Raw genomic sequence first — 13,487 nt, forward strand, 5'->3', positions numbered from 1 at the left:
TGCTCCTCTCTTGGCTTAAAGATACAGTGGCCAGGAACATCCACCATTTCATATCTTTCCTACCAGGACACAATGTGCTTGAGTCAAATTCTTTGTCAAGGGTTGATATGAACAACCAAAAGAAATCAGAACTTGTGATATGGAATCTGGCATATCACAAGTAAAGCAAGTAATACAAGCACGCTATTGCATAGTTTTGGTTTGCACATTTTTAGAGTTAATTTTGTTTAATTGTGTGTGAGGAAACCACAGAGTTTAATTGACACTGTCCACTGTTTCCATGTCCAAGTTACTGGCTTTAGGTCGTTTGGTCCAGCCAGTGTTGCTGACATCATGTTGTTCTCAGACCTCAGTGTTTTTCGCGTTGGAACTTTGGGAGCCGGAACTCTCACAGGATGCGTTACTCTTCAGGAACCAGATGATGCGGCCCCTTATCTCACATCCTCACATTCAAAACACTCCTCTCTTTATTGCCCCTGTGCCGGCCAGCTGTTTGCATTTTCCCCCGTGTTCACGCGGGCAGTCGTCACCTCACGTTGTTGGTAACGACTGCGTTGGGCATGGACAGCCGTCATGCAGAAGTTTGTCTTTATTTTTGAAATGTGTCTCGTTGATGTTGTCGTTCATTAGATGTTATGGTTATTGTAAAAGTAAATGTGGCGTTCCAGTTTGCTCGAGATGAGTGAAAGAGGGGAGAGGGGAAGAGAACGTTTGGTTGCTGTGTCGTTTGTGGGGTGGTTTGGCCATGTGAGAGAGCAGAAAGGGAAGTTGTGGTGCAGGACCTTGGCTTTTCATCTCTCTCTCACTCTCTCTCTTTCTTTCTCTCTCTCACTCTCTCTCACTCTCTCTCTGGTTGGGCTTTTTGCCGCTGTGCTGGTTTGTGGAGTGCTGTGGTGTCCCATGGGGCTGTGTCTGTCAGTGATGTGGTAATAGTTCTGCAGGCAGCAGCCTGTTGAGAAGGCAAGGCCAAACCGGTATGTGTGTGTGTGTGTGTGTGTGTGTGTGTGTGTGTGTACTTATGCATAATGTGTGGGAGGCTTGTAGAACAGCCCGTGTCTGCCCATGCCTCGTGAAAACTGGCAACACACACACACACACGCACACTTATATTTACACTTCCACAGCCACACATAATTACACATGTGCATGTAAATACACTCCCTCACTCACACACACACACACACACACACACACTACTCACACACTCTTTACAAAGGGTGGGACTGTTCTCTCATTGGCTACAGGTGACTGTATTACCTTATCCAGCTCTTCCCCTCACAAAAGGCCCACTGCTATCCTGCCCACCCCCTGCTCCTTCACCACTGATTCCAATCACTCAGGGTCTCACTCTGACTGACCCATCCCCTCCTCCCAACCCTCTGTTTTGGATGAGTGGGCTGTTTCTTTTATGGGTCCCAGCATGCATCTGTGATTGCCTCTGGGCTCCAACAGAACAGGTCAGACAGGCTGCTGATTGGTTGGCTCTCTCTCTCATCTATTTGTCATTAACTTGCAGCGCGCCTCTGTCAGCGAGAAACCCAACCCAGGAGTCGTGGACAAATAAGGAATTTCTTTATTCACATTCCTCAATGCTTTTCCATGCCAGGCACCGACCGCCATGGAAGCTATGAACGTTTTTAACTTTCAGGGATTTGAAAATGTGGATTTTGTCATTGAATTACCAGGGTTTTTATTTATTTATTTATTTATTTATTTATTTTTTAACCAAACCACAACTATTTGATGCATAATACTTTGTGAAAGGCAATAGTCATGTCAGCACATGTTCAATAGAAATTGAAAGATCAAAGACCATTGCCACCTACAGTATGACTTTCAAATGAAGGGTGGATTTTCAAAACATTTCTCTGTTGTCTTTTGTAAGACCCCATGGTACTTATTCTTAACAGTAACCACATGCTCCAGGTGAATTCTACACAGTAGAACCCCCCCCCCCCCCCTCTCCCCTCAGTAGTACCCCCCCAGTGAAGCCATAATATCTGTCTCTTTGTCTACTCAACCTCCAGACCAGATAACTATTATCAGGGCATAGTGTCGGTGCTGCTGTCATATCATCCAAGTGGATGATAAAAGGTGCTAGTTAGATGTCTAGATGTCCTCTTTGATGTCTGTAACGCTTTTTTTGAAGCAGCATTGAGAATACGTTCAATACCTTCCTAACCTGTAATCTAATCTGTCATTTCCCATGCATTAGCCACACCATCTATAAACCGCATGATAGGGTTTTCAGAATCAGAATCAGAAGTAAGAAAGAAGAATGAAGACATGAAAAGCATTCCCATGTATAGGCTGTCTCTGTGTATTAACCTCTTAGTTGAAGAAATTTAGCTAAATCAATATATAAACATCGGTTAATGGGATTAAAGATTACTGCAACTCTCATTTGATCTGAACGTTTCAGAGTATCCAAACTCATGATGTTCATTTCTTGTTTTTTTCCCCGATCCAGGAGTCAGCCAAAGGTGAGAGTCCTTTACACCGATTAAGCCTTTATGAATACACGGAAACCCAACAGTGGATTAAGCTTCTGACTGGTTTATTTTCTATTTCAAATTTTATATGCAACGATATTGGGTCACGCATGCCTGTTCTAATGTTAGAACAGACAATGGTCTGTTTCTTTAGTGATACTGTAGGAAAGAACCTTTATATCCTGCATAACACATGTTTTCGTTGTTTGTTCCTCTCTAAGGTTTTTGCGTATGACTACTGCTTTTGGTCGATGGACGATGCAGACACAGAAAAGTTTGCAGGTAGGGAAGAGTATGGAGCGAACAGTCAAAACACACTAATGAGTCATGATGACTCTTCTGGTTCCAGTAACCCAAAAGGGACAGACCTGTTTGACTAGCTTGACAAATGTACAGTTTGATGAAGTAAACCAACACTCACATCCTCTCTGTAGGCTACCCAGAAATACCGCACAACAAGTTCTGTTTTTGTCATCATCTCAAGTTGTGTATGTGTGTGTTTGTGTTCGTTTGTGTTTTTACGTGTGTTTCAGGTCAGGATGTAGTGTTCCAGTGTCTGGGGGAAAGTCTTTTAGATAATGCTTTCCAGGGCTACAATGCCTGCATCTTTGCCTACGGACAAACAGGTATACTCCACACCACAATGGACTACACCATACTCAGACCAGCTTCCAATAGCACTGCAACATAGTTGTTCCAGAGAACTTTTCTTTGCCTCTTCATCACGTTCTACTCTGATTGGACGACATCGAGATTGCTGTAACATGATTGGCTGGTGTTGCAGGCTCGGGGAAGTCCTACACCATGATGGGCTCTGCTGACCAGCCGGGCCTGATCCCCCGCCTGTGCAGCTCCCTGTTTGAGCGCTCCGTCCAAGAGCAGCGGGAGGGGGAGAGCTTCACGGTAGAGGTGTCCTTCATGGAGATCTACAACGAGAAGGTCCGAGACCTGCTGGACCCCAAAGGGTGAGAGAGAGAGAGAGAAAGCGACTGACTTTACTGACTTTCCTGACCTCCACACTTACAAACCCATACATACAAAAACATACACACACCGATATGCACAACCATGCTGAACTTTCACTCACTCACTCATAGCCCACCGACAGAGAACCAGTTTTTTCCCCATTCACGAACCAACTGATGAACCGTACGGGGCATTTCCACCTAACAAAAAAACGGTTCAGAACATGGCACTTTGGTTCAGAGCTGGAACCTAGAAATACCCCCCCCCCCCCACCCCCCACCCACAAACCTGATTGGGTGTGCCATTCTAGCATTCAGGGAGAAGCAGGCTAAAAGCATGAGTTTTCTCTACCTATCAACTGTTGCCGTAAACAAAACTAGTCAGCTGGCATTTCACAGCTGGTGTTAGCTAGCATTACATAGCTAATAAAGTCTCTTATCATCTCCTGTTCATGCATATTGTTTAACTCTTGTTTATGACATCCCCTGTACAAAACACAATGGGAACTACACTGTAACAGGACAGCAGTTCAGCATTTGTGTAGCAGCTGTATGTGTGTCTTCAGAGGAAACACTTCTGCTCCTGTGTTGCCCAGAGAGGATGTGTTGTTGACAGCTGAATTGCTGAGATGTCATGGAGAGGTACATGATGGACCACTTTCTACATTGCGATAAGATAAATAGTCTTACTCCCTGTTCTGACTTCAGAGAGCTTGCCTCTTGGTGTAGCACTCCGAGATAACAAAAAAAAACGGGAGTCTAGGAAGTGGGCATGCACACTCTTGAAGATCAGAGTGGGTCGTGACTGAGTGATGAAAGGGAAAGTATGTTGGCAGGCTTCACAGGGGTTGGAGGAGGTAGGCTGGTACATGGAGGGCCTTGCCCTCTCCTGAGAGTTATTTAGCAGAGAGCAGATATTATAGCACTTTGCAACTGGACAAAGATGGATTAAGATGGCACAGAGTGTTCTTTTTCAATAAATGAAATGCAGCGTATAATGTCAGTTTCTTTATCGTTGTTAAGAGTGAATGCCTGAATGCTGTTTACTAAACATAAGGCCGCTTGGGCACGCTTTGGACAAAAACGGCTGCAAAATACCACAAACATAAACATAAACATTCACTACTCAAGCTAGCCCATCAATGGCAGCAGCAGGAAAAGCAGAAAGAAAGCTCGCGCGAGCAGAACGCCATCTGCCCGACGCAGCTCTGCCTAGACTGCTTTTGGTGGAAATGTGGAACGTTGCATTCACTGGACCCGGAGAGGAATGCAATTTCAATCCTCTATATGCATACAGCAGAATTGAAGCTGACTTTGACTTTGACTTGGGCTTGGGTGTGTTTGGGTGTGTGTGTGTGGATGCATTTGTGAGTGTGTGTGTGTGTGTGTGTGTTTCCCCCTCACTAATGAAACTGTGGTCCTTGGTGTGCGTCGTCCTTCCCCAGGAGTCGGCAGGCGCTGAGGGTGAGGGAGCACAACGTCCTGGGGCCGTACGTGGACGGCCTCTCACGACTGGCCGTCGCCAGCTACAAGGTATCACACGGCACCTCCATCACAAGCACCCGTGTTCCCTTCTGGAGGAGCTCGAGTCGACTAGTTGCACGAAAGCCATCACGGTGAGCTGGTTTATTTCCTGTGGAGCCAGGTGTGTTTGAACCTGAACCTTCTGAATGTAAATTAGTATCTACAGGGACGCGGTTGGGTGTTGCACCCAGTGAATCAGCATGTTACGATAAAGAAGGACGTGTAGACACTAATTACATTCAGAATAGAGGCAGGTTCAAACACACCTGGCTCCACAGGAAACAAACAAGCTCACCGAGAGCCTTTCATGCAACTAGTCAATTATGCCCAAAGATAAAAGCTCTTTAAGTTTCTAGGAATGGGCAATGTAGACTTAAAACATCATGTTACTTCATGGTATTTCTTGCTGTAGCAATACACAGATAAAGATTTGAAAATAGTCCCATTCACCACAGTCTTCTTGGCCACATGTGGCCTAATGAATACTGACCATCATTAGTAGTTAACTCTTTGTCGTCTGGTTTTGAACTGTGGAGAGATGTGTTGCGGCACGATAATAAGAAAGAAGCCTCTTTCTTGTGCAGGACATTGAGTCTCTGATGTCGGAGGGCAACAAGTCTCGTACGGTAGCCGCCACCAACATGAACGAGGAGAGTAGCCGCTCCCACGCCGTCTTCAACATCATCCTCACACACACTCTCAAGGACCTGCAGTCTGGGGTAAGAGTTAACATGCACAAAAACACACACACACATACACACACACATACACACTCACTTTCACACTCCCTCATACAGTACACGCACACACGGGTGCACATACACACCCACTCACACTGTGCACGCACGCACGCACGCACGCACGCACACACATACACACTCACTCACACTCCCTTATACTGTACATGCACGCACGCTCATACACACTTACTCTCACACTCCCTCATACTGTACCTGCACGCACGCATACATGCACTCATCTGCACCTACACACATACTTAGTTGCTCAGCAGGAGACAGTGGCTTGACCCTTGACCCTTGTGTTTGCTTCAGACGAGTGGGGAGAAGGTCAGTAAACTGAGCCTGGTGGACCTGGCAGGAAGTGAGCGTGCTGCTAAAACAGGGGCCGCCGGAGAGCGACTCAAAGAGGGGAGCAACATCAACAAGTGAGTACACACACACACACACACACACTCACACACTGTCACACACACACACTCACTCATGTCATCACTCACTCACTCACACACTCACTCACATTACACAAGTTTCTTGAGTTGAGTAGACAAACTCTCTCTCTCTCCCTCTCTCTCTCTTCCTCCACACACACAACCCTTCTCTCCCTTTCAGCGTCGTTGCGTAGTTCTTGACAGTGTTACAAGTGCTCAGTTCTCCTTTCCCTCCGGTCTTAGCCAGTTCTCCTGACTCTCTCCATTGTTCTTCTACCCCTCCCTCCTCCCCCCCTCCCCCCTCCCTCCTCCCCCCTTCATCCCTTCTTCTCTTGAGAGTTCTGCTGCAAAGCCCTCTCTGATGTAAGCCCTTAGCCCCTGATTGTGCTGCTTGTGTCCAGGTCTCTGACCACACTTGGCCTGGTGATCTCAGCGCTGGCTGACCAGGGCGCTGGGAAGAACAAGACCAAGTTTGTTCCCTACAGAGACTCCGTGCTCACCTGGCTCCTGAAGGTACATTCCTGGTTCATGCTGTGCATACATACTGGTCCATACGAAATGGGATAGTACTTACAAAAATGTTTGCCAATTGCCCTTGAATATACTATGGGATGTCAAACACTTACCCTTATTGTGAAGCTAGCCATAGGTAGATGGGCCAACTAAAATCCCTGAAATTAAATTACTGTGTACCAATCTTCATTGCAGCAGTTTTCAGTCCCTATAAAGTTCAAGTTCAAGGTCGAGGTAACTTTATTGTTCCTGAGGGGTAATCATTTCTACAGCCAGCTGACAGACAAGGACAAGACACACAACAATAAAAAACTTAAAAACTTAAAAAAACAAAAAAAAACAAAACCGTATCTGAAAAACAATAATAAATAAATACAAATAAATAAATACTGTACATTTAAATTTGAAACAGTTCTGGCAAATTGTTTATGTTTTTTGTGTTCAACTGTCAGAGACTCATGATGTGCTGCTCTCTGATCTTATTTGCCTCGTTTGTCCGTATGACAGGACAGCCTGGGCGGCAACAGTCGCACGGCAATGGTTGCCACGGTGAGCCCCGCGGCAGACAACTACGAGGAGACGCTGTCCACCCTCCGCTACGCTGACCGCGCGAAGAGCATCGTCAACCACGCCGTGGTGAACGAGGACCCCAACGCCCGCATCATCAGAGAGCTCCGAGAGGAGGTGGAGAAGCTCAGAGACCAGCTGACAGAGGCTGAGGTACAGTGGCACACACACACACACACACACACATCCGCTCCTCTCCTTTCTGTCTCTCTCTCCCTCTCTCTCTCTCTTGTCTCTCTTGTCTCTCTCTCTCTCTCTCTCTCTCTCTCCAAACACATACACAACTCTCTCTCCTCTTTCAGCATCATTGTCGTTCTTGACAGTGTTACAAGTGTCCAGTTTTCCTTTCCTCCACTCTTAGCCAGTTTTCTTAACTTTCCATTGTTCTTGCCCCCCCCCCCCCACACACACACACACACAAAAAAACAGTACAGACCTGCAAATAGTCAGCAAGAGACAGATGAGCATTGTGTGTACAACAACTGGTGGTGCCAATATTTACTAAATCACCGCAGGACACAATCAAGCATAATTCTTCTGAGTAATTTAGAGGAACATGATGGCGCTTCACTTAAAAATCACAGTTTGACGTCATTTCAAAGTTTGTCATAAGTTTTACTGAAATGTGGTGACCTTTTAGGAAATTCAGTTACTGAGAAACGTCCTTATCTGGGGGTTGGCCAGTGACCCGACCCCTGCGGACAGGATTTCATTAGTAGAATGATTGGTGCGCAGAGCTATGAATGCATTGTCTGCCCCATTGCATGGCATACAAATTAAGAGCCCACAAAGACACACACACACACACACACACACACACACACACACACACGTACACACACACGTACACACACACACACACGTACACACACACGTACACACACACACACACACACACACACACACACACACACACACACACACACACGTACACACGCCACACACACACACACACACACACACACACACACACACACACACACACACACACACACACACACACACACACACACACTCACACATACACACATAGTTTGTTTTAGTGGATGGCTGGTGGGGAAACATTGTGTTCTACTAGAGTGCGGGTCCCACATGCGGCGATGTGTCTGTAAGGCCAATTATTTATTTATGAGGCTTTAAATCTGTTTGACACCAGGGCAGCTGCTATTTATGGTGTCACATCATTCAACACGGTACTGTTCCTCTGTGTGTGTGGTGTGTGTGTGTGTGTGTGTGTCCTGACTTTGCCATTGTAAATGAGGCTTTGAAATTTGTGTTCATCATTGATGTGGGCTACTGTTTTGACTTTTGAGTATATGGACACTTGCTATTTGTCCAAACTATTGAAATGTCAACCATTAGTAGATCTTCACCAACTTGGACACCACTGTAGGCCAATAAGTGGTATTTGGAAGTCTAGGCCAAGTCCATAAGAATGTGGTCAGGGGGCTGCAGAAAAAGGAGGCAAAAGTGTTGAGTGTTGTGAATGGAACGACCAGTATGTAGACCTGTCACCTTGTCCATGACTCCTCCTAAAGTATTTACATCTTGTTTTCCTTGCTTGCCTTTTGGATCCAAATAAACACATTTAAATGTGTGCGCGTGTGTGCGTGTGTGTGCGCGCGCGTGTGTGTGTGTGTGTGTGTGTGTAGTCTATGAAGGCTCCAGAACTGAAGGAGAGGTTGGAAGAATCTGAGAAGCTGATTCAGGAGATGACCGTCACCTGGGCGGATAAACTCAGAAAGACTGAAGCAATCGCACAGGTGCGTAGAAACAACATGCACTACAACATACACTTCAACATACACGTCAACATACACTTCAACATCCACTGCAGCCACACTCGCCACGCTCCTGAACTCACAGATCTCTTTTGCACTAGCATCCATTCATGCAGACAAATACTGAAACATACATAAGCCCATGTACTGTACAGTAAAAGGACACAAAAAACCCATTCACACGCAGTCAATAAACACGGGTTGATCAATAGATATGTATCACTTCATATATTTAGACTTCAGAAACCAATGGATAATGACTACAGGCATCATAGATCTGTTGACACACTCACACGTCCAGTTATTGAGGGGAGATTCAAACAGTGGTGTGTGTGTGTGTGTGTGTGTGTGTGTGTGTGTGTGGGTGGGTTTGCAGGAAAGGCAGAAGCAGTTGGAGAGTCTGGGCATCTCTCTCCAGTCGTCCGGCATCAGAGTGATGGAGGACAAGTGCTTCCTGGTCAACCTGAATGCTGACCCCGCCCTCAATGAGCTGCTGGTCTACTACTTGAAGGTACTGCAGAATATATCATCACATGTGACATGATGATACTACCTGGATATTAGTTCAAGTTTCTTTATTTGTCACGTGCATAGTCATAGACTTACAGCAAGCAGTGAAATGAAATCCTGACTCCACTCCAACTGTGCCTTCACCATAATAATGATATTATGTTACTATTGTAATAATGCATTATGGAATAAAAGCTAAAAGTTAAGTTTAAAACATGAATAAATGCTCAGCTGGCGATAAGCATCATATCCAATCACACCTCACTGTGTGTGTGTGTGTGTGTGTGTGTGTGTGTGTGTATGTGTGCTCATGTGTTTCTCTGTGTGTGCATGTGTGTGCGTGTGCGTGTGTGTGTGTGTGTGTTTGTGTGTGCGTGTGTGTGTGTGTGTGTGTCTGTGTGTGTGTGTGTGTGTGTGTGTGTGTGTGTGTGTGTGTGTGTGTGTGTGTGTGTGTGTGTGTGTGTGTGTGTGTGTGTGTGTGTGTGTGTGTGTGTGTGTGTGTGTGTGTGTGTGTGTGTGTGTGTGTGTGTGTGTGTGTGTGTGTGTGTGTGTGTGTGTCTGTGTGTGTGTGTGTGTGTGTGTGTAGGACCACACTCGTGTGGGCTCGGCTAACTCCCAGGACATCCAGCTGTGTGGGATGGCCATCCAGGCGGAGCACTGTGTCATCAACATCACCCACGACGCGGGAGTGGTGCTCAGTCCACACAAGAACGCACGGTAGGGTCCCATATCTACACACACACACACACACACACACACACACACACGCATGCATGTGCAATGAACACAAACACACAAACCATGTTTATATTAGCACAACTTAAGGATAAACTTGGACGCAAATGAAGCATAACTGTGTGTGACACCTACGGTACGGTATCTGTTTATTTCACTGGTGACTGCAATGGTGGTGCAATCTGCTGAAAGTTTTGTTCTTGATTGCAACAGCCATATCAATGTTGTGCTACAGTATGTGTGGGTGTGTTTTACTGACTCTCTGACATACTGAGAGTGGGTGATGATATTTTACTGTTGCATGTGTGAATATGCTTCACCAACATCAAGACAGGCTTTGTTATTCATCAGCTCTTCCTGTGTCATTTGACCATAGTTTCATGAGTCAGATCTAGAATAGGTGTTCCAACCAGCACTTGATTAGTGCACAATCTGCACATAGTTACACTCTGTTGTTAACCATCCAGAGGAGATACTGCACACATGTGACACAAGTGTACAGATACATTTAGTGTGCTATGAGGTTAATACACCATGGCAATATGATATAAATATGTTTTTTTTTTTTTTTTAACTTGCATAAAACACTGTCCTGTGGTTTATACACAATGCGGCTAATACACAGGAAATGACTGTAGTGTGTGTGGTGACGGTTATGATCAGGTGTTTCAGCATCTCTTTGTTGTGTGTCCATGCAGCACCTGTGTGAATGGGGCTCCCATCACTGTCCCCGTCCAGCTTCACCACGGAGACCGCATACTCTGGGGCAACAACCACTTCTTCAGGTCAGCACCCACCTACATCGTGTGTGTGTGTGTGTGTGTGTGAGCGAGAAAGAGACACCTGAGAGAGGGGTTGGTGGGGATTGCTGTATACTACATTGTGTGTTTTGTTGTTACTTGTTTAAATCCAATGAAAAGTACTGAAAAACTGAGAGAGCAGCCTCCTCCTCCGTCTCCTCTTCCTCCTCCTCATCCTCCTGCTCTTCTTCTTCCTGCTCCTCTTCCTCCTCCCGCAGGATCAACATGCCCAAGTTGCTGTCCCGCGGCACTGAGGAGGAGGAGGCTGGAGCGATGAAGGCCGGACTGAGCACGGAGGGACTGGAGGTGGACGTGGACTCGGTCAGCCAGGGCTCCAGTGACATCAGCTTCAACTACGAGTACGCCCAGACCGAGGTCATGATGAAGGCTCTGGGGAACAATGGTGAGGGCTCTGGAGAGAACACCGGATTCTTATCTGTTCTCTAAGTGGAATCTCTCAGATCAGTGGCTCCTGATTACTGATCAATCCTCCTGATTATGGGATGAATTCTGATGATTAATCCTATCCCATGTGTAGATTACCTGGATCTTTGTAGGTTATTTATTTAGATATTTTCTTAACATATCCAAAGTCCATATGTTACCTGTCACATATGCACGTTCTCTTTTCTCACAAGGTCAAAGTCCATATTCTGCCTTTCTGTCAGATTCACATTTCTTCATTTACATTTTGTCATTCATTCATTCGTTCATTCATTCATTCGTTCATTCGTTCACCGTTTCTCTCCTCTCTAGTCCACATTCTGGCTTTCTTTCTGTCACATACAGCAACAGCACTTTTTCTCATTCCATTCCCCCATTTCTTTCATTCTTTCTGTCATGAATGCATTGATATCTAGAAAAGCACTCAGAGAGCGCAGACCTCCACCTGCATTGTTCTTCCTAGGTTGTCATACATTTGAACCTAAACTATTCAGATCGCCACCACGTGGCCATACCATGACATTACACCACTAAGCGAAATACTAAAACGCCTCCAGAATCCCAACGGTGGTACAGATCACTCCCAAAATTTAATCGTTTCTTCCTTGTGTCATTTCTGACCTTCCCTGAAAATGTAATCGAAATCCATCCATCACTTTTTGAGTTATCTTGCTAACAAACAGACAGACGCCGGTCCCTGATGAAAACAGAAAAACAGAAGATAGTGAATGAATGAATGATTGGATGAAAGACTGAATGAATGAGTGGATGACCTCCTTGTGTGTGTGTGCGTGTGTGTGTGTGTGTGTGTGTGTGTGTGTGCGCGTTGTGCCAGACCCCATGCAGGCGGTGCTGCAGACGCTGGAGCGGCGTCACGAGGAGGAGAAGCGCTCGGCGCTGGAGCGCCAGCGGCAGATGTACGAGCAGGAGCTGCAGCAGCTGCGCAGGCGCCTGGTCCCCGACAAGCAGCCGCCGCAGACCGCGCAGCAGACCGCGTATCCACCGCCGCACCACCGCAGCACCGAGCGCCTCAGCCTGAGCGGAGCGTCCCCGGCCGCCGCGGCCGTGCTGTCTCCGGGCGCACAGAGCCGGCTGAGGCAGTGGAGCGAGGAAAGGTGAGGAGGAGGAGGAGGTGGAGTTCCTCCGTTTGCTCTGCTTACCGTAATTTCCCGACTATAAGCCGCGGTTTATACATTCATTTTTCAAATTTCTTCAGCTATGAGGCTAATACAGCGGCGCAGTTAATATGGTATTAATATGGTTTTGTTTCTTTTAACTTGCATAAGACACTGCCCTGCAGCTTATACACAATGCGGCTTATATGCGGGAAATTGCTGTACCAGAGGGTAAAGCGTGGGCCCTTCTCAACTCTCTCCTCGGTCCTCGATCCTCGGTCCTCCGCCTCGTTCCTGCTGATCTGTAAAGAATGATGGGTGCGGCAACAATGGGATAGTCTATCCAGTGTTCTTTATAGATCAGTGGGAACAAGCTGGAGGATCGAGGATTGAGAAGAGCCCTATGAAGACAGTTTCATTTACTTCCTGTCTCTGGTGGTAACTCACTACAAAGAGCAATAAAGTAGATTACATGGGTTAAACTCAATTACTTGGGTTCCAATTTATTGTCGTTGGTACAAGTACAGAGGGGTGCGTGATGAAGCGAGGTTACTGGCTTACCCAGGTATGATTGGGCTGTGTGTCTGAAGTAACATGCTGTTTTGAGATCAGCGGCTACTGCTGAAGTTACCTGGGTGCGTAAGCCCCATCTGTGCTTGTACAAATGGCAATAAAGTTCAATAGAATCTAATCTAAGTAATCTAATCTACTCTTTGTTTGCCTGGTACCTAGTACCACCTGAGTTACCACCAGAGGCAGCATGTAAAATGAGAATAACTCTTTTTCATACTTTGTATTCACATTTTGTTATCCATTTTATCCTAACCAGTGTGTTGACAATGAATAGAGTTAAAGTAACTCCCTTAGAAGGGA

At 46.1% G+C, this 13,487-nt stretch overlaps 1 protein-coding gene across 2 annotated transcripts in view; it reads left to right on the forward strand.

The window, feature by feature from the left end:
* LOC134097595 (kinesin-like protein KIF13B) overlaps positions 1-13,487 on the forward strand; it is a 37,245-nt gene that overhangs the window by 2,975 nt on the left and 20,783 nt on the right. For both annotated transcript variants that reach the window (XM_062550511.1, XM_062550512.1), the window contains exons 4-18: positions 2,471-2,483; positions 2,714-2,774; positions 3,026-3,118; positions 3,277-3,457; positions 4,903-4,990; positions 5,566-5,700; positions 6,034-6,146; positions 6,551-6,662; positions 7,170-7,382; positions 8,882-8,992; positions 9,387-9,521; positions 10,107-10,237; positions 10,954-11,040; positions 11,274-11,458; positions 12,335-12,614. In XM_062550511.1, the coding sequence (XP_062406495.1) occupies positions 2,471-2,483; positions 2,714-2,774; positions 3,026-3,118; positions 3,277-3,457; positions 4,903-4,990; positions 5,566-5,700; positions 6,034-6,146; positions 6,551-6,662; positions 7,170-7,382; positions 8,882-8,992; positions 9,387-9,521; positions 10,107-10,237; positions 10,954-11,040; positions 11,274-11,458; positions 12,335-12,614 (1,938 nt within the window). The remainder of the gene's footprint in view (positions 1-2,470; positions 2,484-2,713; positions 2,775-3,025; positions 3,119-3,276; positions 3,458-4,902; positions 4,991-5,565; positions 5,701-6,033; positions 6,147-6,550; positions 6,663-7,169; positions 7,383-8,881; positions 8,993-9,386; positions 9,522-10,106; positions 10,238-10,953; positions 11,041-11,273; positions 11,459-12,334; positions 12,615-13,487) is intronic.

This window comes from Sardina pilchardus, chromosome 12, assembly GCF_963854185.1.
Source record: "Sardina pilchardus chromosome 12, fSarPil1.1, whole genome shotgun sequence".
Classification (NCBI taxonomy): Eukaryota; Metazoa; Chordata; class Actinopteri; order Clupeiformes; family Clupeidae; genus Sardina; species Sardina pilchardus.